The sequence below is a fragment of the Fragaria vesca genome, linkage group LG1, assembly GCF_000184155.1.
Source record: "Fragaria vesca subsp. vesca linkage group LG1, FraVesHawaii_1.0, whole genome shotgun sequence".
NCBI classification, from domain to species: Eukaryota; Viridiplantae; Streptophyta; class Magnoliopsida; order Rosales; family Rosaceae; genus Fragaria; species Fragaria vesca.
In genome coordinates this window covers 4,763,651-4,787,582 of record NC_020491.1, presented here as the reverse complement: position 1 = coordinate 4,787,582, position 23,932 = coordinate 4,763,651, and the positions used below count along the sequence as shown (strand labels likewise).

Sequence of the window (23,932 nt, the reverse complement as noted above, 5' to 3'; positions counted from 1 at the left end):
GATGGGTTAAGGCGGCCTCTTTTCGGCCCTAAGATTGTAAAGGCAGCCTCTTGGTGACCCTAGATGGGTTAAGGCAGCCTTTTGGCGGCCCTAGGATTGTCAAGGCGGGTCAAGGCAGGCCAAGGTAGCCTAAGGTGGGTTAAGGCGGTCCATGGCGTGTCAAGGCGGGTCAAGGCAGCCACTTAGCAGGTCAAGGCGGCCCCTTGGGGATCTTAGGCGGGCCTAAAAGGGCATAGGAGGTTCAAGGCGGCTCTTGGCGGGTCAAGGAGGGTTAAGGCAGCCACTTGGCGGGTCAAGGCAGCCCCTTGGCAGCCTTAAACAGGTGAACGTACGAGGCCCCTTTTCGGCAAAATATGGGTTAAGATAGCCTCTTGGTGGCCCTAGATGGGTTAAGGCGGCTTCTTGGCGGCCCTATGAGGGTTAAGGCGGCCGAAGGTAGGTCAAGGCGGTCTATGGCGGGTCAGGGCGGCCCCTTAGCGGGTCATGACAGCGCAAGGCGACCCAAGGCGAGTCAAGGCGGCCCCTTGGTGGCCCTAGGTGGGCCCAGGAGAGCCTAGGAGGGTCATGGCAGCCCTAGGCGGGTCTAGGAGAGTCAAGGTAGCCCAAGGCGGCTCAATGCGGGCCAAGGCGGGTCAAGGCACCCCTAGATGGGTCAATGCGGCCCCTTAGCGGCCCAAGATGGATCAAGTTAAGGCGGCCCAAGGAGGGTCAAGGCGCCTCCTTAGCGGCCCAAGATGGATTAAGTCAAGGCGGGTCTTGGCGGCCCAAGGCGGGTCAAGGCGACCCTAGATAGGTCAAGGTGGCCCATTGGCGGCCCTAGATGGATTAAGGCGGGCCTTAGGTGGGTTAAGGCAGCCCTTGGTGGCTCTAGGCAGGCCTAGGAGAGTCTAGGAGGGTCAAGGCGGCCCTGGAGGCAACCCCTTAGCGGCTTTAAACGGATGAACGTAGCCCTAGATGGGTTATGGCGGCCTCTTGGTGGCCCTAGATGGGTTAAGCCGGCCTCTTGGCTGCCCTAGGAGGATCAAGGGGCCTGAGGCAAGTCAAGGCGACCCAAAGCAGGCCAAGGAGGGTCAAGGCAGCCCAAGGCGGATCAAGACGGGCTAAGACGGGACCACTTAGACCCGCTTAGGGATCGTCTAAACCCACTTAGGAACCACCTAAACCCGCTTAGAGGCCGTCTAAGGACACTAAGGGGCTGTCGAGACCCACTTAGGGCCGCTTTGACCCGTCTTGACCTGCCAAGGGACCGCTGTTACTGCCTTGACCCGCCTTGACATGTTAAGGGGCCACTTTGACCCGCCTTGACTTGCCAAGGGACCGGCTTGACCCACCTTGACAAGCCAAGGGGTCGCTTTGACCCGCCTTGACATGTTAAGGGACTGCCTTGGACCTCCTAGACCCACGTAGGGACCACCTAGACCAACTTAGGAACCGCGTAGCCCAGCCCCGCTTAGGGACCACCTAGACCCGCTTAGATTTAGCCTAGACCCGCCAAGGGGTTGTCAAGACCCGCCTAAGGCCGCTAGTGGGCCGTCTTCACCCGCCGAGGGCAGTCAAAGGGTTGATTTGACCCGCTTAGGGCTGTCAAGACCCGCCCAGACCTTCTTAGGACCCACGTAGGGACTGCCAAGACCCGCTTAGGGGTAGCCTAGACCCGCCAAGGGGCTTCCGAGACTCGCCTAAGGCAGCTAATATGCCACTTTGACCCGTCGAGGGCCGCCAAGGGGCCGCTTTGACCCTCCTAGACCCGTCAAGGGGATGCCAAGACACGTCTAGGGCCGCCAAAGGGGCGCCTAGACCCACCATGGGTTGTCAAGACCCTCCTAGACCTGCTTAGGACCCGCGTAACAACCGTCAAGACTCGTCTAGGGGTTGCCAAGACACATCTTGGGTCGCCAAGGGAGCGTCTTGACCCGCCTAGAGCCGTCAGGACCCGCCTAGAGCTGTCAGGACCCGCCTAGACCAGATTAGGACCTGTGTAGGGACCACCTAGACCCACCAAGGGGCTGTTGAGACACGTCTAGGGCTGCCAAGGGGGCGCCTTGACCCGTCGAGGTTTGTCAAGGCCCGCCTAGACCTGCTTAGGACCCGCCAAGGGCCTCTAAGGGGTGGTCTTGACCCGCCTAGGGCCACTTTAACCTGCTAAGGGACCACCTTGACCCACCTAGACCAACTAAGGGGCCGCCTAGACCAGCCAAGGAGCTGCTGAGACACGTCTAGGGCTGCCAAGGGGATGCCGAGACCTACTTAAGCCCTCAAGGGGGCGCTTTGACCCGCTTTAGGGTAGACTAGACCCGCCTAGGTCCGCCTAGACCCACTTAGAGGCCACCTAGACCCGCATAAGGACCGCCCAGACACGCTTAGGGACCTTCTAGACCCGCTTAGGGGTAGCCTAGACCCTCTAAGAGGTTGCTGAGACCCGCTTAGGGCTGCTAGTTGGCCGCTTTGACCCGCCTTGTCCTGCCAAGGGACCGGCTTGACCAGTCTTGACATGCCAAAGGACCTTGACATGCCAAGAGGCCGCTTTGACCCTCCTAGACCCACGTAGGAACCACCTAGAAGACACGGATTTTTGAAGCTAAAATGGTTCAATATATGTTAGGAGGTGTCTATAAGCACACCCGAAAAAGTGAAACTGGTCAGAAACTCATGTGCTATAGCAGGGTTTTTGGCTCGAATTTGGTAAAACTTGAAAGGAGGGGCAATACCTCATTTTCTTTTAAAACTAAGGTTCTCGATGTCAATATGAGAAGAATTGAAAAGAACTGAATCTGGGAAAGTCACTCAATACCAATTAACACAACAATTTTAACAGTTTTACAAAACACGGTACGCGTGAGTTATTTAAGCCCAATCGCGAGTAAATTGATAAAAGACACGGATTTTTAAAATTAGAATGGTTCAATATATGTTAGGAGATGTCTATAAGCACACCCGAACTGAAAAAGCCGAAGGCCCGAAAAAAGTGAAACTGGTTAGAAACTCGTGTGCTATAGTAAAGTGTTTTGGCTCGAATTGGGTGAAACTTAAAAGGAGGGGCAATACCTTTTTAAAAAAATTAAAAAAATCATTAAATAACTCACACACCCTACATATATAAACGAGGTTTAAACTCATAACCTCAAAGTTGTTAGTTAACACCTTAACCAACCAAGCCACGGCTCACCGACAAAACTTGATAAGGGGGGGGGGGGGAGGCAATACCTCTTTTTTTTTTTTTTTGAAACTAAAGTTCCCGATGTCAGTATGAGAAGAATTAAAAGGAACATAATCTTGGAAAGTCACTCCATACCAATTAAAATAACAATTTCAACAGTTTTACAAATCACGGCATGTGTGAGTCATTTAAGCCCGATTGCGAGTAAATTGATAAAAGACAGATTTTTTAAGTTATAATTGTTTAAAATATGTTAGGAGAGCACACTCGAAAAGAAAAAACCGGAGGCTACAAAAAAAAAAAAAAACTAGTCAAAAACTCGTGTGTGGAAAGGGTTTTGGCTCGAATTTAGTGAAACTTGAAATGAGGTGTAGTACCTTATTTTCTTTGAAAATTGAGGATCCGGATATCAATATGAGAAAAATTGAAGAAAACAGAATCTTGGAAAGTAATGAATACCAATTAAAACAACAATTTCAACAATTTTATAAAACATGACACAGATGAGTTATTTAAGTCCGATCGTGAGAATTGATAAAAGACAATTTACTTAAATAAAGTTATTTAAGTAAAGTTATTTAAGTAAATTGTTAAAAGACACGGATTTTTAAAGTTAGAATGGTTCAATATATATTAAGAGGTCTCTATTTCGTATGCAATTGTCATAAGTCAGTACTCGCTCAAATTACGTGACTGCCACTGTTGTTGAGCACTGCTGACCGACAATTTGGACAACAACATCATCTTTCTACTTTTAAACTCGAAATTACATTTAAGAATTTAACACATGATAGATACAAATTTACAAACAAGTTGAGCTGACCAGATAACCCAAAAACTCTATTTCTTTAACTGAAGGATTCTGTTGTACCAAACTGAATGAAGTATCATATGAAACAAGTCATACTTGACAGGTTTCTTGTGCCAAAAGAAATGCTGTTGCACCATCTTTACTTCAGACTTCATCATCAGGTACTTCTCATCTGGGATCGACATCAGGATGTTTCTCAAGTTAGGGATGTCCTTTTCTTGTATGAAAACCGAAAATGTCTCCCAGTTGAATACCTCAAAGAAAGGAGGCACGTAGTTATCTGATATGATGACCGGCACACATTCATAGAATATGGCCTCAACTACTCGAGGTGTATGTACCTCGTAACCCCTGGCACAGATGCAGTACTTGCTGCTCTTCATGTATTCCCTGTAAAGTCTTTTGCTTTCAATATCTCGTGGCATTGGGCCAAAGATTTTCATGTCTGGCTCTTTGTTTTCCCAGTAGTGCAGCAGAATTGGTCGGAGATAGCCGTGCATGCCCCCGGCAAAGAAGGCCAAAATAGATCTTTCTGAAGCAGGTTTTCCTCCAAGATTTGCCAGAGGGTCCTCCACAGAACGGATATATGTAACAGGTAGACTGGTGTCCTTGCCAATTTTGAAGTCTCTAGCAACATTGGCATTACAAAGAGATCTGATACAACTCCCCATGTACTTGCTTGTGATCCTTGGGGCCTGAAATTCCATAGTGCAAGACTTAAGACTAGAGTAGAGGATATTATAATGAACCGGTATGTAGCACTTGAAATCATTTTTTCAGTTTCCCTTGAAAAGGCAACAGAGCAGCCTTTCATTCGGAGATTTTCTCCATGATTGTTATAACTAAAAGTAATACAACAGTATCCTACTTGATTAATGTCTACTAAGTTGTAAAACAGAATTAGAAGGCACAAACTGATGGACCAAGAGTTAGTCTACACTCTACTCTAGTGCATGATGCCTGAGGTGCTGAGTAGTGAGTTATAGGGCCTGATCACCGTTGACAAACTAAAGACTTGTGCACTCTTCTCACAGGATTTAAGCCTAGAACTACAAAATGGAAATTAGATTGATGAAAAGCAGCTTACCCAGTCATGGCAAGCAACAAGAAAATGATCAGATCCTCCTGTCCTGTTCCAAAAAGGATACTTTTTTGCAATTACTCCAACATATCGCTTCAAATACATTTCTAGACCCTTCTTACTGGTGCCATTAAGTTTCAACCTCAGCATATGCGAATCAAAGGGTAAATAGAATAAATGAGCTTTTCTGGGGTCCCTCACAGAATATTTTTTATTTCCCTCAATCAGTTTCATAAACCATCCTTCTGAGGCGTAAATCCCACGCATCAAAGGCTGATGGAATATGGGCTTTTCACCTTCTGTATAAACATAAACTTTGAGCTTCTGCTCCATCAAGTCATAACTCCTGCAATAGATGTAGTATAAATGTTATAGATTACTTGGGTCCCCAACGTTTCAAACTGAGACAAACAAGACTATATTCAATTCACAATTCTATATCTATATAGTGGGTGCTCATGCAATGCCCAAAATCATAAAGAAAATGGTTAAAGATTAATACGAAGCTTCAATGATGAGCAGATGAATGTACCAAATTAAAAACCACAGATATAGTTTAAGCAATTGACAGGCCAGCAAGGAAACAGTAATGCATACACCTTGTGGATAGTTCAACTTATTGAAACTAAACGAGCTTTACCGTATAAATTTGGAAAGATTACGGAAAATAGATGCACTAAGCCCTGGATTGTCCCTTGTGATATGAGCATTCTCAATCTCCAGTTTTGCAGATTGAAGTTCACGATCACGTGTGGAATAACGCCGTGGTTTCTATTGCCAATATAAGCACAGTGAGAAACCAGAAACCTTAACTTATTCACAGGAACCTTAAGCTCAAATTGAAACCTCAAATATAAACACATACCATTGAACTAGAAGAAATGGGGCTTTGAAGCAATAACGAATTCATCTGTGATATTGATGTCGGTCGTGGATTCCACTTCCTTAGTGTTGAAATACTAGTCATTGACGAAACATCGTGCAAGGTAACCGAAACAAATTGCAATGGCTCAGTAGTTTGCTTGATGTCACCCTTTGAAACTGCCTCAGGACTATCTGTACCGGCTCCTTGAGCTACAACCGACACAATCCCATCTCCGTTTTGAAATTCACTCGCTGAGATTGGTTTAGGGTCATTCTCTACCTTGTTACTCTCACCTAATCTACTATCCCTCGGTACAGAATCATCTCTGAAATCTATTATCTTTCCCTCAACAGGTTTATCATCTTCACTCCTATTGATTCCCACAGGAAAACTCTTCTGAACTGTTATATTACTTGCATCTTTCTTTTTCTCTAACTCAAACTCCTCTAAACCCAAAACATCAGTCTCATTAACCATTACCCCCACCACACCAACAACATCAAACTTCCTAGTCTCCGAATCATTCGAACTAGTATCATTACCCAACAATGTAACTACTGAAGCTAAACCAGCATCAGCAGGTGAAAAGTAAAAATCTTTACCATAAGGAAGCTCAAAACACTGATGCACAACCACAATAACAACCGCCACACCGATCATCAACACCAGTCTCCGGATTTCAAAGCTGCATAGTCTCTGGGTTAGAGCAGCAACTTCCATTCTTATATGTACAACTCAAACAGCTGAGAAAACAAATAAAGATCAAAACTTTACATCATTATTCACTACTACAACCAACCCAAATCACTGAATCAAATGAAGAACTAATACAAAGAGTAAGAGAGAATAAGAGTACCTTGAAATGGGTTTTGGTCAACTTTGTGTTCTGCTCTTGTAAATCTTACACTCTTGAGCACTGGAAGTAGAAGCAGTATGTATTGAGAATACCCTTATTGTTTCTAAGTATTACATTTCAGCCATTCACTTGGGTTTTACAGTACAGAAAACGACGTCGTTTGCCTCTTAGCTTCTTCTAGCTTGGCGCTTGGCCATTAAGCTTAAACCTCTCCCCTCTCTATCTGAGAATTCCCAGCAGAATCTCAGACTTGAAAAACCCCAAAAGCTCTCAACTTTTTCAAAGCGGCGTCGTTTCGAGCATGGTTGTTTTCTTCTAAAAGCTTCAAGCTTCAGTTAAACAGCGAAAATGGCGCTAAATTTGCCGACTTCGTGCCCCATTTTCGCTCCACCGGTGAACCCGAACCCGGCCCACAACCCGATACATACCCGCCCGCCCACGGAGGTCCGATTCGCGCGGTGGAACAACGCCAACGCCGAGAAATTCAACCAGCGCCGCCGCGCCCAGCAGGAAATCGAGGACGACTTCCGCCGCGAGCGCCGCTTCGACTCCGCCACCAGAATCGCCACCGTCTCCGTCGCCGGCTCCTCCACCTCCGACGCCGAGACCGCATTCAAGTCCATCGGCACGCCTTCGTCTCCGTCACGGCCTTCAATTCCGGGCAAGAAATCAAAGTACTCCGAAAACCCTAACCCTAACCCTAGCTCGCACCCGGCGTTTCGCCGAGTCATCAAGCCCACGAAGCTCTCGAGCATCACCAGAGAGAAGCCGGAAGTCGACCGGAAAGCCAACATCTCAATCGGCGACGACGGGCTGTCCTACGTCATCGACGGCGCGCCGTTTGAGTTCAAGTACAGCTACACCGAGACGCCGAAGCAGAAGCCGATTAAGCTCCGGGAGCCGCCGTACGCGCCGTTCGGCCCAACCACGATGGGCCGGCCGTGGACGGGTCGGGCCCCATTGCCGGCGAGCAAGAAGAAGATGAAGGAATTCGACTCGTTCCAGCTGCCGCCGCCGCACAAGAAAGGGGTGAGGCCGGTGCAGTCGCCGGGCCCGTATTTGCCCGGGTCGGGTCCTAAGTATGTCAAGTCCAGGGAGGAGATATTGGGCGACCCGTTGACCGATCAGGAAGTCAAAGACTTGGTTAATGGCTGCATCAAGACCAGGAGGCAACTCAATATGGGTACTTGTTTTCCTTTCTAGACTAGGAATTTGTTGAGATATATTTGGATCGAGTAGTTCTAATGCAGAGTTGTGAGTTTTTCGTAGTCTTATAGAGTTGTCGGAATTGAGTGTTGTAGGTAGAGATGGTTTGACACACAACATGCTGGATAATATTCATGCTCATTGGAAGCGGCGCAGAGTGTGCAAGATTAAATGTAAAGGAGTGTGTACAGTCGACATGGAAAATGTGTGCCAGCAATTAGAGGTTAGTTATTGCTCTTTCGAGTTTGTATTCATGAGTGTTCAGTGTAGTCCTGATTCAATTATCTGTTTATGATTTTACTGTCTGTGTATTTTAGTTGTTTCTAGGTTGTTTTGCTTTCGGTGTCTCAGATTCCTTATACTTGGACTATATAATTTGACAGGAAAGAACTGGAGGGAAAATTATTTATAGAAGAGGTGGTGTGATTTTTCTTTTCCGGGGGAGGAATTACAACTATAAGACTCGGCCGCGGTTTCCTCTCATGCTTTGGAGACCAATCACTCCTGTGTATCCTAGATTGATTCAGCGGGCTCCTGAGGGTCTAACGGTTGAAGAAGCAACTGAAATGCGCAAGAAGGGGAGGGATCTGATACCAATACGCAAGCTAGGTACCACTATTATGCCCAATTTTGTTAGAGCTATGTTTAAGATGAGGATAAGAATATTTCAATTTTGTGCGTTCGAAAACTGATAATGACTTGTTGGTTTTTGACAGGAAAAAATGGAGTGTACTCTGACCTGGTAGACAATGTCAGAGAGGCCTTTGAAGAGTGTGAACTAGTGCGAATTGATTGTCAAGGGATGAATGGCAGTGACTACCGAAAAATAGGTGCTAAATTAAAGGTCTGCATTTTAGTTTCAGTTGCTTAAGGTCATGAATCTTATCATGATTTTCATAATGAAGAATGTAAGAAAATTTTTGTTACACTCTAACTGCAGGATCTTGTCCCTTGTGTGCTAATTTCCTTTGAACGCGAGAGCATTCTTATGTGGAGAGGACGGGAATGGAAGTCATCTCTCGTAAATCCGGAGAGTAATCTTAAGGAAGTCAAAGAGTCTAATGTTGATGATTCACCTTCAATTGCACTTTCCTTGGAAGGTGAAGATGCATCGACAGTATGTGCTTTTACAGGTTCAGTCAAGGACGCAAATCCTGAAATGATCGACACTAGTATATCCTCTTCAATTGCTGAAGTTGTGGGTGCAGAGGGAACTGAGGATCCATCCCCTTCACCATATATTGAGCCACCTGCCATAATTGACACAGTTTCCGACGTGGGAAGCACTTGTGAAACTGTAACCATATCGGACATCAAAGGCTTTAGAGATGATGAAGCAGAACTGAATATGAAGGCCTATAGCAGTTTGGTCATACCAGAAGATACCAGCTACGCAGATGATGAGTCAGAAACAATTTCCAGTACATCTGGAACTGAAGACATATTGGATAATACACGCCATGCTGATGAAGCTTCACCAACTACATCAGTGGGGACTGGGGCCATTCTAGTAACTGTTGAAAACACTGAAACAAAGTTGAATACCCTCATGGAGTCCCCTGGTAGTAACAAGACTCCGCAAGATGCTTCTGTAGCTTCACAAAATCTCAATGAGCGAGCAAAGTTGTGTGCAGCGTGCAAAGAGAAAGTGTTGTCACTCTTGAATGAAGCTGTTGGGAGTGGGAGTGCACTTATTTTAGATGATTCGTCGTTGGATGCTGACATCATATATCAGAGAGCAGTTGATCTCGCCAAGTCTGCTCCGCCTGGGCCAGTGTTTAAGCATCGATCTAGTAGAGGTTCAGCTCAAATGAGGAAGAAGCTAGTAGTAAGAAAACAGAAGCAAGAAGCCACGGAGTTGGAAGTGAAAGAGATTACAGTTTATGATATGCAAAGAAATTTGGGCGAGAAGAAGAGAAGTGAGAGGAAGGATTCCAAAGTTCACAGAACAAGAACAAGAGATTTTGGTGAACCTCTAGATAGCATTGTACCACAAGGAAGCCTGAGAGTCGATGAACTTGCTAAGCTATTAGCATGATATGCATCTTAGCACTCTGTAGATGTAATTTTGCATATGCAATGGTGTATAGAATTTTTGGTGATACATTCATTCTGCCTCATAATCTTACATGCCTTCGCTTATTCTACCTCCATTTCACATTTCAATTGCTGCAATTTCCCACATACACTCTGCCAAGCTAATCAGCCTGTTGGTATGTTGGTCTGTTGGGTCATCAACTCCACAACAATTTTGTTTGATGCAGAGTTGAGAGAATGAAAGTTCTTTAGGTACGTACACTGGTCCTTGGAATTCAAAATGCTAATGCTCTGGTTTTTGATTCTTTTTCTTCTTTCTTTTGCTTGATTGGAAATAATACTTTTAACAAAGATAGCTAGGCCACTTCACAATGATTCATCCCAATTAGTAAAAGCATTCTCCTTCTAAAGATAAAATGGGACAAGTGGACATATCATCCATTTGGAAATGGTCCATTGGGATAAGGATATAAATTTTTGAAGGAAATGATGAAACACCAAATCTGTTCCCAACTTCCTATCCTATGTGAACAAACTCTTAAGGAAAGTCAACTTGTTCATAGCCAAGGACAAAGTTCTCTTTTACAAAAATCATTACCTCATCAGATCATAAGAATAAGATATTCACAACTAAAAATAGTCGGATACTCATTTTCATAAGGCTTAAGAGGAGGTGAGGCAGATTATAAGTCATGCACTGGTATTCACATATGACAATTTCCACATTTGTTGAAACTAATACTTGATTATTTATAAAAATTAAAACTGAAACCGAAAACCAACTATGAGAGGTCCGCACAATGTGTTTGTGCCATATTCTAAACTACTGCTCCTGTCTTCCCACTAGGTTCAACTTGCTCCCCATCTCCTACTATTCTTTTCCAATACCAGTGTTTCTGAAAGAGAAGATATATTTCTTCTATTGGGACCTGCTTTGTTTCTGGCAGGAGGAAGAAGATGAAGCAACTCATGATAACTATTAAGCCTGCAAACAACAGGAAAATCCCGTATCGAAGATGGCATAGGGACGCGAGGAAGCACTGTGCTATCAAAGCTGTGAAGAAGAGGTTGACACACACAACAACACTCTGTCCTGCTGATCTTGTTTCCAAGGGGAATAGCTCACTTGGAACTAGCCACCCCAAAGGACCCCAAGACCGTCCATAGGCCAAAACAAATACGCAGAGGACAATCACAAGGAAGATTCCAATTCCTTTCGGAAGGACTTCTCCTTGTCCGAACTTCAGTGCTAGAGTGATGGCCAAAGCAACCTGCAGTATATTGAACAATCCAGTGAGTATGCAAATACAAATTAGGGAAGAAAAATGAGCTTCATTAGAACCAGAGTTTACCAGGCAGCATATCATTTCGGTACCAGCTTCTAAGAAGAAAGCTCTTCGGCCAAACTTATCGACCCAAAGCATTGAAATAAGTGCTGCAATAACAAGCGCTCCACTGGTAAAGATAGATGAGTAAAGGGATGCCCCTGAGCCAAAACCTAAGCTCTGAAATATGACGGGGGCGTAGAAGAGGATAGAGTTCATGCCGGTGAGCTGTTGGAATGCCGGGATTCCCAACGCCCCAATCACCAACTGGGGACGATTTTTTCGTGCAAGTAGATTTCTGAATGGATGCTTAACGGCTCGAGCTGCATTACTTGCATCAAGCAGGTCAGCAAACTCTGCATCAACTTTTGTTGTACCTCTCACTTTCTCCAGTATCATTCTTCCTTCTTCTAATCTGCCTTGTTCTACAAGACTGTTTGGGGTCTCAGGAAGAAAGAGACCCCCAACAAACATAAGAACTGCCGGCACTGCAGCTAAACCAAGCGACAGTCTCCAACCCCAAGGATGAATCTTCTCAGTGAAATAATTGATCAAGTTGGCTACCAAAATCCCCAAGCAGGTAGTCAGCTGAAAAAGTTGGTTAACTGCACCTCGATGCTTTGCAGGAGCCATTTCTGAGAGGTACAATGGAACTGCCTGGATTATACATAGAACAACATAGTAAAGCTGTCAGTAAACTTATCAGAAAGATGGTGACAACTCTTTTTGGTGAAGTGCATGAATTGAAACTCACTTGATTTCCGAATCCAATGCCAATACCAAGAAATATTCTTCCAAAGATCAACATTGTTATGTTTTTCGCAAAAGCATTGAGGATAGCACCTAAGAAGAAGCTGATTGATCCAACAATGATGCTGGCTTTCCTGCCTTTGTTTCTGGTAACATAGGAAGCTCCAAATGTCGAAATCAGGCCAGCAAAGTACAAAGAGGATGTGAAGAGTGTCAGTATCTGGTTATCATATTTACAGTAATCGGTCTCATTGAGGTGCAACTGTTTCCTTCTATAAATTTTAGGAAAGAATTCCTTCAAGAAATCATCCATGGAAGTCACTCCACCTGAAATTTACCATAGCAAGTGAAATTACTATAGTGATGGAATCATATGTCATTTTTCAAGTGTAACAGACAAATGGTATACATCGATTGCCTATCCAAAATTAGAGGAAGTTTTATTTCTGAGGCTAACAACCTCTTTTTGTGGATAAGGAAATCACAAAACAGATGTGTTCAGTTGTTAGGTGAGGCAGCACATCACTGATGATATGTTTCAATTACTATATGGAAAATGATGATATAGAAATACAAAAGAATAAGGAAAGAAAACTTTTCCCATTAAACTCTGAACAAATGCAGAATCAGAATAGAGTATACCTTTATAAGCAATCAAATTTTTGTATGGAAATAAAGAAACTTCCTTTTTATATCTATATGCCCATAAACACATTTCTTCAACCTCTCAGGTGAACGGCAAGAATGAACATATATCAAATTGGTTTAGGCTTATGATAAAAGAGAACTTAATGAAGAAAACTTCGGTCTGGCAAACATGGTCACAAGAATTGCTGATATCATTGAATTACAGATGCCCAGAACAAAGCATATATATGAAACACACAGAAAAAAGGAGAAGTTAATCAATCTTTGATGCCAAATATTGTAAGAAATGAAATAAAGACTAACCTGAAACACCAAGATCATAGCCAAAGAGAGAGCCTCCCAGGGCTGCAACAATGACAGTAAAGATGAAATACCAAGTGATTCTAGACTCATATTGTTGAGCCCTCTCATGTAGAACTCCTGCTCCTCCAAACCCTCCTGCCATTCTCTCCTCTTCACTCTCTCTCTCTCTCTCTCTCTCTCTCTCTCTCTCTCTCTCTCTCTCTCTCTCTCTCTCTAAAATAACTTACAGAAAGGAGAGGAGGTATGGGAGACTGGAAGAGTACAAGTATGGAGCAACTTATAAAGAGCTGGATTGGTCAAACCCAAGAAACACAGCTCAATATGATAACAAGAAAGTCGTTTTTGCATTAACAAATCAAACATTTAAAGTCCTTACTTATCTGTATCGTTTATCTTAAACTATTTCTACATAAAAAAACGAAAAACAAGTTGAAAAATTAGAGAAGGACATGCATGGACAAGCTGTATTGTACTCTATTAAGGAGATGGTTGGTCTTGAATATTATTTTCGCTTGGAATCTTTGAAATTATTCAACTATGATGGTTGTCCTTTTCTTCAAGACAAATTATACGTAGTAGTCGTGAACATCATCACACTCTTTGCGACTGTTGACCCTTTCGTAACGTCGTTGCAAGTAAAAATGTGAGTTTATAACCCCTTTAATCCTTGATTTTCCATTTTAAAAGAAATTAAAGATTTTTTTTTTTTTAGAAAGTAAATTTACTTGGATAAATGCAAAATATGTCATCTTATTATCCATGATCATAATGGTTATGATTGTGAGAAGATTTGCTTAACTGAATGAGTATCGGATTTGGATATATGGATAAGGAGATGATGATCAATTTCGAAAAAGAGGAAGGAGAGGAGTTAATGATGCTAGGAACAGAAGTTGACTAGTACGTAGTGTATGAAAGTTGAATATGACTAGAACTCTTTACTCTGTTTCAATCTTTATCAATGTCAAGACTCAAGACTAGACTGCTAGTTAGTTCATCTAATTAACATGTCCCTTAAAACATGACATTAGACTTCAAAAGCTAATCTGCATTATATCTTGTGACATTTTAACATCATTGTGATTCGTGAAGAACACATCGTATTTACTTTAAGAGCAAATGAACTAACTGGTGGAGAGTTTAGGAATTGTTATCGTCCAAATGCGAGCACAATCGTGAAATTGTTACACAAATGACAAATCCATCGATCATGTTTAATAGATGTCCCGCGAAGAACTCTAATTTTGTAATACCAACTTACCAAGTACATGACAATACCGTGATATTGAACATTTATATAACAAAATTTCCTCATTATTCGAATGAAAACGGAACCCCGAAACTTGTATATAAGATGTCACCATGTCTTAGAGTTCAGATTACCTCCTCCAAGTCGATTTTGGTCATCTAGTTTTGAGGAATCCCAAACCGCTTGCCTAGTAGCTTTACTATGATTCATTAAAAATGAAGGTGCAGGATACTACATAAAACGATAGAGGTACCTAGTGACTGATATTGATGACAGAGAATAAAGGGTTACATGAGTTATACAGCTACGTTGATACAACAAAAAGACATAACTACCTTACACTATTTTACTCTCCTAATATTGCCTACTACATCGCAACCTTAATATTTTGCTGCCCCACGTACGAGCTTGACAATGTTGACATATTTCTAGATTTCATCAAACAATCAGAATTAGGATTGTGAACAAAATCATTGATCAAAATCTAAATCTAAATCTACCCCACCAATAAGATTGTAGGGTGACAGTTTTCGTAACGAATTATTCAGAATCTAAGTATATACGTATTCTTCTCTTTATATATTTCCCATATTGTTCAAAACTACCTTTAATAGTTTCCCGTCTTGGATTCTTAGTTTCCTTACTGAGTGCCATTAAGATTCCTTTTAGCTCGAAAATTAGTTTCACACCTTTATAAATAGTACATACATAACATGCCCTTGTGTACATAGAGCCTTAAACCCTAAACCCTAAACGTAGAGCCTCTCTTTGAATAATGGGCAAATCTAGTTCCTTGGTTTCAGCCATGTCTGAAACTAAAAAGAAAATTATGGACAAGTATAGTTCCATGTCTGATGAAAAAAAGAAAATTCTCAAGCGTCTAGGCATAGGGTGCGGCATCATCTTAATCATGGGCGTCGTCATTGGCTTAATAGTTGGTCTTCGCATTGTCCCTCCCATGGTTAAAGCCACAGTCACCAATGCTTCTCTAACCCAGTTCAATCTCAGCAGCAACAACATTCTCTACTACAACCTTGCACTCGACGTTGCCCTCCGAAGCAGTACCGGAACCAAGGTAAACTACAAGCGCATCAAAGTCACTGCAAAATATAAGAAGATGTTCACGTTAGGGACTTTTACTTCGCCACCTTTTAAGCAAGGCGCCAAGAACAAGACCATTGTTCTTCATCCAAATTTTCAAGGGCAGCAGTTTGTGATGCTTTCGGAAAACGACCTCTCTGTGTTTCGTTCAGAGACTGCGGCCGGCGCTTACGCTATCGATGCGGTGGTTGATCTGAAGATCAAACCATTCGCTTGCAGAACACAAGGGAAGTGCTTGTTGAAGGTCCCCTTGAGTTTGAATCATACATCTGCTAGTAGTAGTTTCAAGGCTACACAGTGTCCAATGCGTCTTGTCTGCTCAAAGACAAAAGGCTTCTCAAAGACAAAGACAAAAGGCTTCCCAAAGCAGCGTATACATTGGAATACATAGAGTAGCTACCAAGTATTTTGCATGTCTTCTCCTTCTTTTGTACGAGTGTAAGTTTTCCTTGAGCAATAAGATTCAAGTTTTCCCCTTTTCATCAAAGTGTTGATTGTACTTTAACTATTGGAACCAATATCTTCTAGGATCTCGAACAATTCTTTTATTCTTCATCAAAGCTTTCAGTCAATAAAAAGAAGAATTTGATCGAGTTTCTTGATTCTTTAAAAACAAAATATCGAAGCAGCAAACACCACTTAGATCAATAGCGTAAGTGCAGTACATTCGCAAGTCTTTGCCTGCTCATCATTACTGATCATAATTTTGTTATGCTATTTTTCGAAGGCCTACTCTTTGTCATGTGCATGATGAGCATCTTAAGAAGTTGAAGGCATCGTTATTCAAGTGTTTGCCTACACTAGAAATTTCTTGACGTGTCGAAAGAACAATACGAGATACAATATGAAATTATGAATAGCAAGCAAAGGCTATATCATCACCCCTTGCTGTGCACATTAGCCACAAGAAGACACTGAAAAAAAAAACATTGAAACTTTTTAAAAGTTGCAAACCTTCCTCATCACTCAAAAGATCATGAACATGTCTTATAGCCAAAACTTAACAGTCTTAACTATATCTACAATTCGATCAACAAGTAACTGCTAGCTAGCTATATACAAGTGTGATATCCCAGATTCTTGGTTCATATGTAAGGGGGCCGGCTAGCTTAATTCCATTGCAGATCCTTAGCTTAGCTATATATGTGCATGATTTTCTAGCATTGAAAATATGAGCACGGGTCTCACGGATGAGTCTCTTACTAAAATAAACAAAAGAGTACGAGTCTTAGATAAAGACTATAAAAAATAAAAAAAATAACACGACTCACACGTACGTTTCGATCACACATAAAACATACCTAACTTTACGAAAATAGTTTATATAACATTTTTAACATCATCGTAACACTTGAAGAATACATTGAAAACTATATCATTCGTTACTGTCAAAAATCAATTACAGGTGACATTCCACCAAATTTTGTAAAAATTAACACGTGGAAAATATTAGTCTCCTTTTTTATTTTTGACATAATATTCACGTGCGCCAAAAAATAAGACACAAAAATTCAGAGAGAAAAGAAAAAAATGAAAACCAAATTTAACAAAGTCGTTTCTCCCACACTGCTCTCTCTCTCTCTCTCTGTGTAGAAACCACTAAACCAGCTTGATCTGGGGTTCCCATCATCTCTATTCGCATTCAGGTCCCTCTTTCTCTCTCTCCCCTTATCAATACTCTTCAAAGTTTCCAGCTTTATTGATTAAATCTGTGTCTTACTCGTTAATTACATGTTGTTTATTTTTTGTTTCTGAAATTTGGCGAATTTTCTGTTCATTAAGATCTAATCACAGTAACTGGGTGATTATCCATCTTATCTGACTCCATCTGGATTTATTCTGCTGATTTTCATGTTAAAGTTTCAGTCTTTCGATTTGGTGGGTGCTTCTTAGATTCGTTTTTTTTTTTTTTTTTTTTTTGTTATGTTGAAAGATTAGGCGTAATATGATTGATGAGCAGATCTGGGTATCCCTTAATTTGTGTCTAATGCTAGTTTTGGTTTGCATTTCACATAATGATTAGTTTTAGCTCATATAGCCATGTGTAGGTTGTTAAAGACTGTGTAGTTTTGGAGTATGGGTGTGTGTGTGAGACAAGAAATATTGTAAAATGTAACGTTTACAGTTTTGATTTTTGCGCTTTATGCATGGAAATGTGAAGTTTTGAATGTAATGAATCGCGCGAGTTTGTGTTAACTGTTGTTTAGGTATTGGTTTTGATTCTGTTGTTGAAGGTATATCTTGCTTTGTTTGTGACAAAAATGTCTCCTAAGTTTCTTGTCAGTTATGTGATTGTGTATAGTTCCGGTATGACTGCAATCACCATCTGTAGGAGCTGGGTGGAATGTTGGAGACTAGGACCTCTGTAACAGTTTTTGTTTCGTTTGGTATTCAATAAGTTCTGTTTACTGGCTTCAGTCTATGCTGAAGCTTGGACCTAATTGTTGGGTGAATGATATAATCTGAAGCGGAGATAATATCCACCGTCTGATCTTTGTCTTTTATGTATGGTAGTGGAGTAGTGCTAATGATTTCGATATTACTTCTATTGGAATTCCGTAATGAGATTGCCTTTTCTGCAGGAATTACTGGTTAGAATGGTTGCTTTGGTGTCGGTACTGTGAAGGATATAGCCTGCATAGAGCACAGGACAGGAAGAGAAATCTTCAATTTATTTTTTCAGAAAAAAAATGGAGGATGAGAGTGGACTTGAGCTTAGCTTGGGTCTTTCTTTTGGTGGGGGATCGTCTGTGAAGTCCAAGGGTAAAATTGGTGCTTCCTCGAATACTAGAGTGGAAGATGGTGATAGAGACAAAAAATTAGCGGATGATTTTAAAGACTTTCTTCATGGAGGGGCTCAGAAGCAAGAGTCAAGTAGTAGCTCTCAAAGAAGTGATTCAGTGAAACCTAAAGAAAATTTCTTTAATGACCTCTCCAAGGCCAACAGTGAAGCAGACACGTCAATGAACTTGAATGGGAGAGGAGTCTGGGTTGCAAAGAGTAACAAGTCTGATGAAGTAGAGGAAAGACAAACAGATGGTGGTAATAAACGCAAGACTTTGTTCGAAGAGATGAACAATCAAAAGAAGCATGAGAGAGAAGCTCATTACAGTGATATGCATGACAAGACGAGAGCATCTCACATTTCCATAACAGAAGATGGCTCTACTGCTGAAAATGAAGACGTGGCAGATTCTGAAGTGGAGGGCTCAGCCTCAAGGCTGATATCCCAACATGATGATGGCTCTAAGCGATTTGTTGGATCTGGTGACTCTTCTGATGCTCAAAAAGAGCTTCGCAGGTTTGGAGATTCAAGTAGCGTGGACCCAAATGGGCAGAAGAGGTTTAATATATCATCAGAAAATGATTACAAGGTCGGGAACGTGACATATGGCAGTCCGTTTTCTGTGCAATCAGTAAACATGATGAATCTGCCCTACCCTCTCCCTACGAAGGAGTCTAACCCTGTTGGTGCACCCAGCACGTCGGGCCATCTGATTCCTGGGATGATGCAGGTGATGCCTATTGCAAATAGTGAGCGATCAGGGCCTCAACCCATGAATCCTGGAAACTTGCCTGTTATGTTTGGCTATTCACCTGTACAGCTTCCAGTATTGGATAAGGATAATTCTTGGGGTGCTCCTCATACTCAACAATTTCACTATGCTGGCAGAAATCCACCAAACCCAGGTAACTTTAATTGTGGACTGAAAATTTAGGTGACGTGTATACATAGCTAATGTACCCCGTACCCAGTGGTGATGGTTGAATACTAATGTATTATGCTTCCTGTATTGATGCAGCTGGGATGCAACTAATTTCACATAATACATCTGAGGCTGCACCGTATGATGGGAGGATATTAGAACGGGCAAAAGGTGATGGGAAACAGCATGTCACAGAAGAGGGCTCCTCTTCTCAAGCAGAAGAAGACTTGAAAGTAAGCAGCACAGACCCAAGGACTAAAGATGCACCTGATTGCTCTATGGCAGAGGATTTCTCACTTGATTTTTCAGCTATAAAACCAGGCATTGCTGCAGAGATAAAATTTGGGGGATCTGGTTCCCGTCCAAATCTACCATGGGTTTCTACCAAAGGTCCAGGCCCCAATGGTAGGACAATTTCTGGTGTTACTTACAGATACAGCGCAAACCAAATCAAAATAGTGTGTGCTTGCCATGGCTCCCACATGTCCCCTGAGGAGTTTGTTCGGCATGCAAGTGAAGAGCCTTCTAATCCAGAAAGCGGCACTGTTTTGGCGACTGTCCCAAATGGTAATCATTCTGCCTCCCCTCAGAGCTGATCCTGGGTCTCTGCGCAGTATGTTTACGCTTAACCAGACTAATAAATAACTCTTGGCCGAGAAAACCTTGCAATGGTTTTTTATGCCCTACTCATCTCCTTACTTCTGTAGTGATAACCTTCTGCTATCAATCTATTGTGATGGTAAGGCCTTGCATTTCAGTTTTATCTTATTAGGTTCTTAAGCAAGGTGTCATTCCTTTCAACATGAATTGCTTCTGAATTACAAAATGATCTTGCAAGAAATCATGGGTTCTGTGGATTCAAGAGCTACGTAACTGTTTAGTGCTCTAGTAAATAACTTACGGTACCTACAACCTGTATAATGCCTGCAAAGATTGTCGATTCTCATCAAGTGGTTTTTATTGAATATTGTTACCAAGTGCGTTGGATGTGTTGTTGTGGAGTATAGAGCAGGCCTTGAACATGCCAGACACGGAGAATCTCATTCTCAAAATATAAGAAGCTAAAGAATATGGTTGTAGTTTGGGTTTGGGGGTTTCATTTTCATTTCTTATTCCTTAACATCTCCGTACTATCTGCCATCCCACTGTCATCTAACTCTTGGAATTTCATAGTGCGCCCATCATCCTCCATGTGCAGTCTTTGAAACAGTAGCGGATTTGTTGTGTATGATGCAGCTTCACTTTCCCAAATGAGTAATGTAAGAAACCAGAATCTTTGGCAGAAAATCTGAGGCATTCATATTGGAAAGTTTTATAGTACTCCCTAGTATTAATACTCCGGCACCGAAAGTCGTCTACCATATGTTGAGTCTGTGATAGGGTCAAGCAAATATGGACATAAAACCAACCTTAGACAGTTAGACCTCCAAGAGTTTGCTTTCTTTTCCCTTAGAAAAGTCGAGTCAGTTCCATTGAACAGAACAAATCTAATCTGATCTCATTCATTAGAATTGCTTATCAATTTCAGGGTTGGTTTTATGTTCTTTTCAGGTCTAAATATTACTGCTAGAGCCAAAGTTACTTTCATGGCTAAATTGCTGTGCTGTGCAATGAGATCACCTTAACCAAATCCAACTCAATCATCTTGACTTTCTGAGCCATATTTGCTAATCCATACAGCTTAGCATACAGCATGCAGCATACGCTACCTATAATTTTGACTTTCATTTGCACTTAGAACCTTGATTATCTCTCTAAATTCGGTCAAATCGCGATTATTAGAAGACAAGCTAAACCAACACACCAGACTCAAACAGGAACACATTGGGGACAAACATTACCTGTGAAATGGTCAGAAGAAGTTTTCAACTTCCTAAACCAGGTTCTAACTTCATTAGTTTAATGGTTTCTTCATGAATGATTGAAATTTTATACCACTTTGATGTCATGTTGCAGGTGATATTAATATTATAATGCAGAATTTGACGCAAGAAATGGTTATAGCCTACCATAAGAAGCTATATATTGTCTACATCCAATTAATCCCTCTTCCATCTTGCCATCACTTCTCAAGTTCCAATCTTAATTTATATACATGAATTTATATAAAATTGATTAATCAAATGAGGACACACCAGAAACTGCCCAAGAAGAAACCAAGAAAAATGATCACAAGTCACAGAGCAGTTTCATATATATATACACCCTTTCAGGAAGAATAGACATTAAAACAAAAACCAATCTCACCCTTTTCCCAAAACTTCAATTTTTTTTCATGTAGGCAAGAATATGTGCTGAAAAACCTTTTGTGCTTGCAGCATGCTAGGGATGGATGAGTAGAATCTTGGGTCAGTTTCAAGATTGTTTCTTTCCAATGTTTCGTTCGAGCTTGATTGTTTTGTTTCTCTTTAGTTCTGTGCTCTTCATGGATGCTGAAGCACAGTCTGGAACTTTTTCTTCTGAGACACAATCTAATTTTCAACCAAGTGTTGCTGTGGTTATAGGTATTCTAGCCATCATGTTTGCTCTCACTTTTGTTCTTTTAGTGTATGCCAAGTTCTGCCATAGAAGAATTTCAGCGCATGGCAACAACCATCACTTGGAAGGGAGGCGTATCGGCACAAGCTCTAGATTTTCTGGTATTGACAAGACAGTGATTGAGGCACTTCCCTTTTTCAGATTCTCTACTCTTAAAGGGTCAAAGGAAGGGCTAGAATGTTCAGTCTGCCTATCAAAATTTGAAGACATTGAAGTCCTCAGATTGCTTCCCAAGTGCAAGCATGCTTTCCACATTGATTGCATAGATCACTGGCTTGAGAAGCACTCAAGCTGTCCTCTTTGCAGGCACAAGGTCAGTTCTGAGGATCTCACATTCATTGCATACTCAAACAGTATGAGAATCTTGTGGGATAGCCAATCAGAGCGGCGAGAAGACTCAAACATTGAGCTCTTTGTTCAGAGAGAGGAAGATCACCGCGGCTCCTCAAGGTTCAGCGTGGGAAGCAGCTTTCGGAAAATGGAGAAGGGTGTTGGCATAGAAGAGGAACTATTGATCCAAGAAGAAGGTGGGATTCTAAATGAGGAGGACGATGACAAGGTCCTGCACAAGCACAAGCACAAGATTGTTGTGTCCGATTTTGTGTTCCAGAACAGATGGAGCAATGTAAGCTCCTCGGACCTCATCTTCTTGAACTCGGAGATGCTTAATACAATGTCAAGCAGTAGATTCTCCTCATCTGCACGGTCTAACAATGAGCAGCTTTCGCCGAGGGAAGCAACAGGAAATGAAGAGATCATGAAGATTAGGGAGGAGATGGAGATGAAGAGATTGTTCGAGAACAAAGTCAGCAGCACAATGAACAAAAACAGTACTAGTCCTGCACGTTCAACCCTACCAACTCATGCCTCGAGTTCTATGAATCAAGGTGAGAAGAGATCAATGTCAGAAATCACTGGTCTCTCAAGATTTGGAAATTGGGGTATCAAGAACAGAACCAAAGAGCCTTCATTGCTTGATAGTAATGTGAAAGAGGAAAGAACGAGGCGGCTTTGGTTGCCGATTGCTAGAAGAACAGTCCAGTGGTTTGCCAATAGAGAGAAAAGGACTGAACAGCCTCCACAGTCTTCAAATGTGTAATTGCAACAGTGCAAAATCTCTAAGTACATGTTCTGTTCATGAAAGCAATCATTAGTTTCATAGATTTTAGTCACTAGCTAGCTTTGTTTATAGCTTCAAAGAGGGAATAGACACACCCTCAAACACTGTTTGTTTTAATCTATGGATTCCTTGGTCACAAACTGTTTGTTTATACTTTGCAGCATCAAACTGTCAAATATGCTTTGCTTCATTTAAAAATTTCCTTCATTGCCAAGAAAAGAACTTCATTGATTAGGTAACAAGAAATTGATTGCCAATTTGGCCATTCATGCTGATTCAAATCTTGAACTCTTCGAAAGCATCAAACTATTACGAAAACATATTCATCAGTCTGTGGTTGTCTTGTCTGATGAGATTCGGAATCCTTTAAGGTTTGTCATTTCTTATACAAGTCAGCCATGAAGTTCTGTGTTACAATAAGATTAGAGAGTAAATATAAAATGCTGAGCCTCCTACAAGATTCTAAACCTGTCTAAATCGCTGGCGCAAGAGTTGTAATATATATTTTTATCACCGGGAGACTTCTACATTATTGAGGAAAAGATTGACGCAAGAGCTGAGCCTGCTTTGTTTGTCTTCAAGGATACCATCCATTAGTCATCTTTACATGTTTTTCTGTTAATTAAGTTTTAATTTTCTTGTCCTTACGAGTTGCCTGCTCGATGCTTCATAATGTTGTATTTATATAGACTCGATCTATGAGCCCTGTGTAATAAACTAATTAATACACTAATCTTGTTCAATTAATTAAACGTCACGCTTGCCATGAACCTTGTTTCCCAACCATCAGCCATCTCCAGATCAGATTTGCACATTGTCCGTTAACCCGTCGAAAATGTAACACACTTAACACCATTTCAATTTATTCTTCTGCCTCTGTCCCTGTCGTCCTCCTCTCTTTTTCGACTCCATAGACGCCGGCGGCAAACCTAGAAGTGGCAATGTCCCCTCGTCGAGGTCCAGAAATTGTAACGGCCTCTCGGCTCTCGGTGACATGACATTTGACGATCACGTACAGTTCGAAATGTTATTTTCACCATTGGCACTTCATTTAGTCGAAGACTGTTGCTGTATATTTTTCGACTGTAACTAGCTTAAACATGATGCTATGTACTCATTCATCTCGGAGGAGAAGATCAAATATGGCGTTTTGGATGTAATTGACCACCAATTGGAAA

At 41.8% G+C, this 23,932-nt stretch overlaps 6 protein-coding genes across 7 annotated transcripts; 4 read left to right on the top strand and 2 right to left on the bottom strand.

Annotated features, from left to right (window-relative positions):
• Window positions 1–3,766: 3,766 nt before the first annotated feature.
• Window positions 3,767–6,588, bottom strand: LOC101290889 (probable glycosyltransferase At5g03795-like). The gene is made up of 4 exons (XM_004287408.1): window positions 5,915–6,588; window positions 5,690–5,820; window positions 5,056–5,395; window positions 3,767–4,663 (listed from the first exon to the last, which is right to left on the bottom strand). The coding sequence occupies exons 1-4, from the start codon at window positions 6,572–6,574 to the stop codon at window positions 3,998–4,000; spliced, it is 1,797 nt and encodes a 598-aa protein (XP_004287456.1). The 5' UTR covers window positions 6,575–6,588; the 3' UTR covers window positions 3,767–3,997.
• Window positions 6,589–7,118: 530 nt separating this feature from the next.
• On the top strand, window positions 7,119–10,115 carry LOC101315373 (CRS2-associated factor 1, chloroplastic-like). The gene is made up of 5 exons (XM_004287407.1): window positions 7,119–7,953; window positions 8,072–8,199; window positions 8,360–8,585; window positions 8,693–8,820; window positions 8,917–10,115. Exons 1-5 carry the CDS (start codon window positions 7,119–7,121, stop codon window positions 10,012–10,014), a joined length of 2,415 nt encoding a protein of 804 aa, XP_004287455.1. The 3' UTR covers window positions 10,015–10,115.
• Window positions 10,116–10,534: 419 nt separating this feature from the next.
• On the bottom strand, window positions 10,535–13,215 carry LOC101314882 (sugar transport protein 14-like). 2 transcript variants are annotated; one of them, XM_004287406.1, is made up of 4 exons: window positions 13,040–13,215; window positions 12,093–12,415; window positions 11,366–11,995; window positions 10,535–11,284 (listed from the first exon to the last, which is right to left on the bottom strand). In XM_004287406.1, exons 1-4 carry the CDS (start codon window positions 13,179–13,181, stop codon window positions 10,832–10,834), a joined length of 1,548 nt encoding a protein of 515 aa, XP_004287454.1. In that variant the 5' UTR covers window positions 13,182–13,215; the 3' UTR covers window positions 10,535–10,831. The 2 variants fall into 2 exon arrangements, with proteins under 2 accessions (XP_004287454.1, XP_004287453.1); XM_004287405.1 differs by having other exon boundaries at window positions 10,535–11,995.
• A 1,848-nt stretch (window positions 13,216–15,063) lies between these two features.
• On the top strand, window positions 15,064–15,780 carry LOC101301246. Its single transcript, XM_004288835.1, has one exon. The coding sequence runs from the start codon at window positions 15,064–15,066 to the stop codon at window positions 15,778–15,780; it is 717 nt and encodes a 238-aa protein (XP_004288883.1).
• Window positions 15,781–16,942: 1,162 nt separating this feature from the next.
• On the top strand, window positions 16,943–20,357 carry LOC101314595 (ninja-family protein mc410-like). The gene is made up of 3 exons (XM_004287404.1): window positions 16,943–17,035; window positions 17,972–19,079; window positions 19,193–20,357. The coding sequence occupies exons 2-3, from the start codon at window positions 18,080–18,082 to the stop codon at window positions 19,690–19,692; spliced, it is 1,500 nt and encodes a 499-aa protein (XP_004287452.1). The 5' UTR covers window positions 16,943–17,035; window positions 17,972–18,079; the 3' UTR covers window positions 19,693–20,357.
• A 967-nt stretch (window positions 20,358–21,324) lies between these two features.
• On the top strand, window positions 21,325–22,966 carry LOC101314309 (E3 ubiquitin-protein ligase ATL42-like). Its single transcript, XM_004287403.1, has one exon. It carries the CDS (start codon window positions 21,429–21,431, stop codon window positions 22,731–22,733), a length of 1,305 nt encoding a protein of 434 aa, XP_004287451.1. The 5' UTR covers window positions 21,325–21,428; the 3' UTR covers window positions 22,734–22,966.
• Window positions 22,967–23,932: the final 966 nt, after the last annotated feature.

Coding starts and splice junctions, on each gene's coding strand:
- LOC101290889 (XM_004287408.1), bottom strand. CDS start 6,574: ATGATCGGTGTGGCGGTTGTTATTGTGGTTGTGCATCAGTGTTTTGAG. Junction 5,821..5,914: donor CCATTTCTTCTAGTTCAATG/GTATGTGTTTAT, acceptor TATTGGCAATAG/AAACCACGGCGTTATTCCAC. Junction 5,396..5,689: donor AATCTTTCCAAATTTATACG/GTAAAGCTCGTT, acceptor CATCTATTGCAG/GAGTTATGACTTGATGGAGC.
- LOC101315373 (XM_004287407.1), top strand. CDS start 7,119: ATGGCGCTAAATTTGCCGACTTCGTGCCCCATTTTCGCTCCACCGGTG. Junction 8,586..8,692: donor GATACCAATACGCAAGCTAG/GTACCACTATTA, acceptor GGTTTTTGACAG/GAAAAAATGGAGTGTACTCT. Junction 8,821..8,916: donor AAATAGGTGCTAAATTAAAG/GTCTGCATTTTA, acceptor CTCTAACTGCAG/GATCTTGTCCCTTGTGTGCT.
- LOC101314882 (XM_004287405.1), bottom strand. CDS start 13,181: ATGGCAGGAGGGTTTGGAGGAGCAGGAGTTCTACATGAGAGGGCTCAA. Junction 12,416..13,039: donor CTATGATCTTGGTGTTTCAG/GTTAGTCTTTAT, acceptor GGTAAATTTCAG/GTGGAGTGACTTCCATGGAT. Junction 11,996..12,092: donor GCATTGGATTCGGAAATCAA/GTGAGTTTCAAT, acceptor TGTATAATCCAG/GCAGTTCCATTGTACCTCTC.
- LOC101301246 (XM_004288835.1), top strand. CDS start 15,064: ATGGGCAAATCTAGTTCCTTGGTTTCAGCCATGTCTGAAACTAAAAAG.
- LOC101314595 (XM_004287404.1), top strand. CDS start 18,080: ATGGAGGATGAGAGTGGACTTGAGCTTAGCTTGGGTCTTTCTTTTGGT. Junction 19,080..19,192: donor CAGAAATCCACCAAACCCAG/GTAACTTTAATT, acceptor GTATTGATGCAG/CTGGGATGCAACTAATTTCA.
- LOC101314309 (XM_004287403.1), top strand. CDS start 21,429: ATGAGTAGAATCTTGGGTCAGTTTCAAGATTGTTTCTTTCCAATGTTT.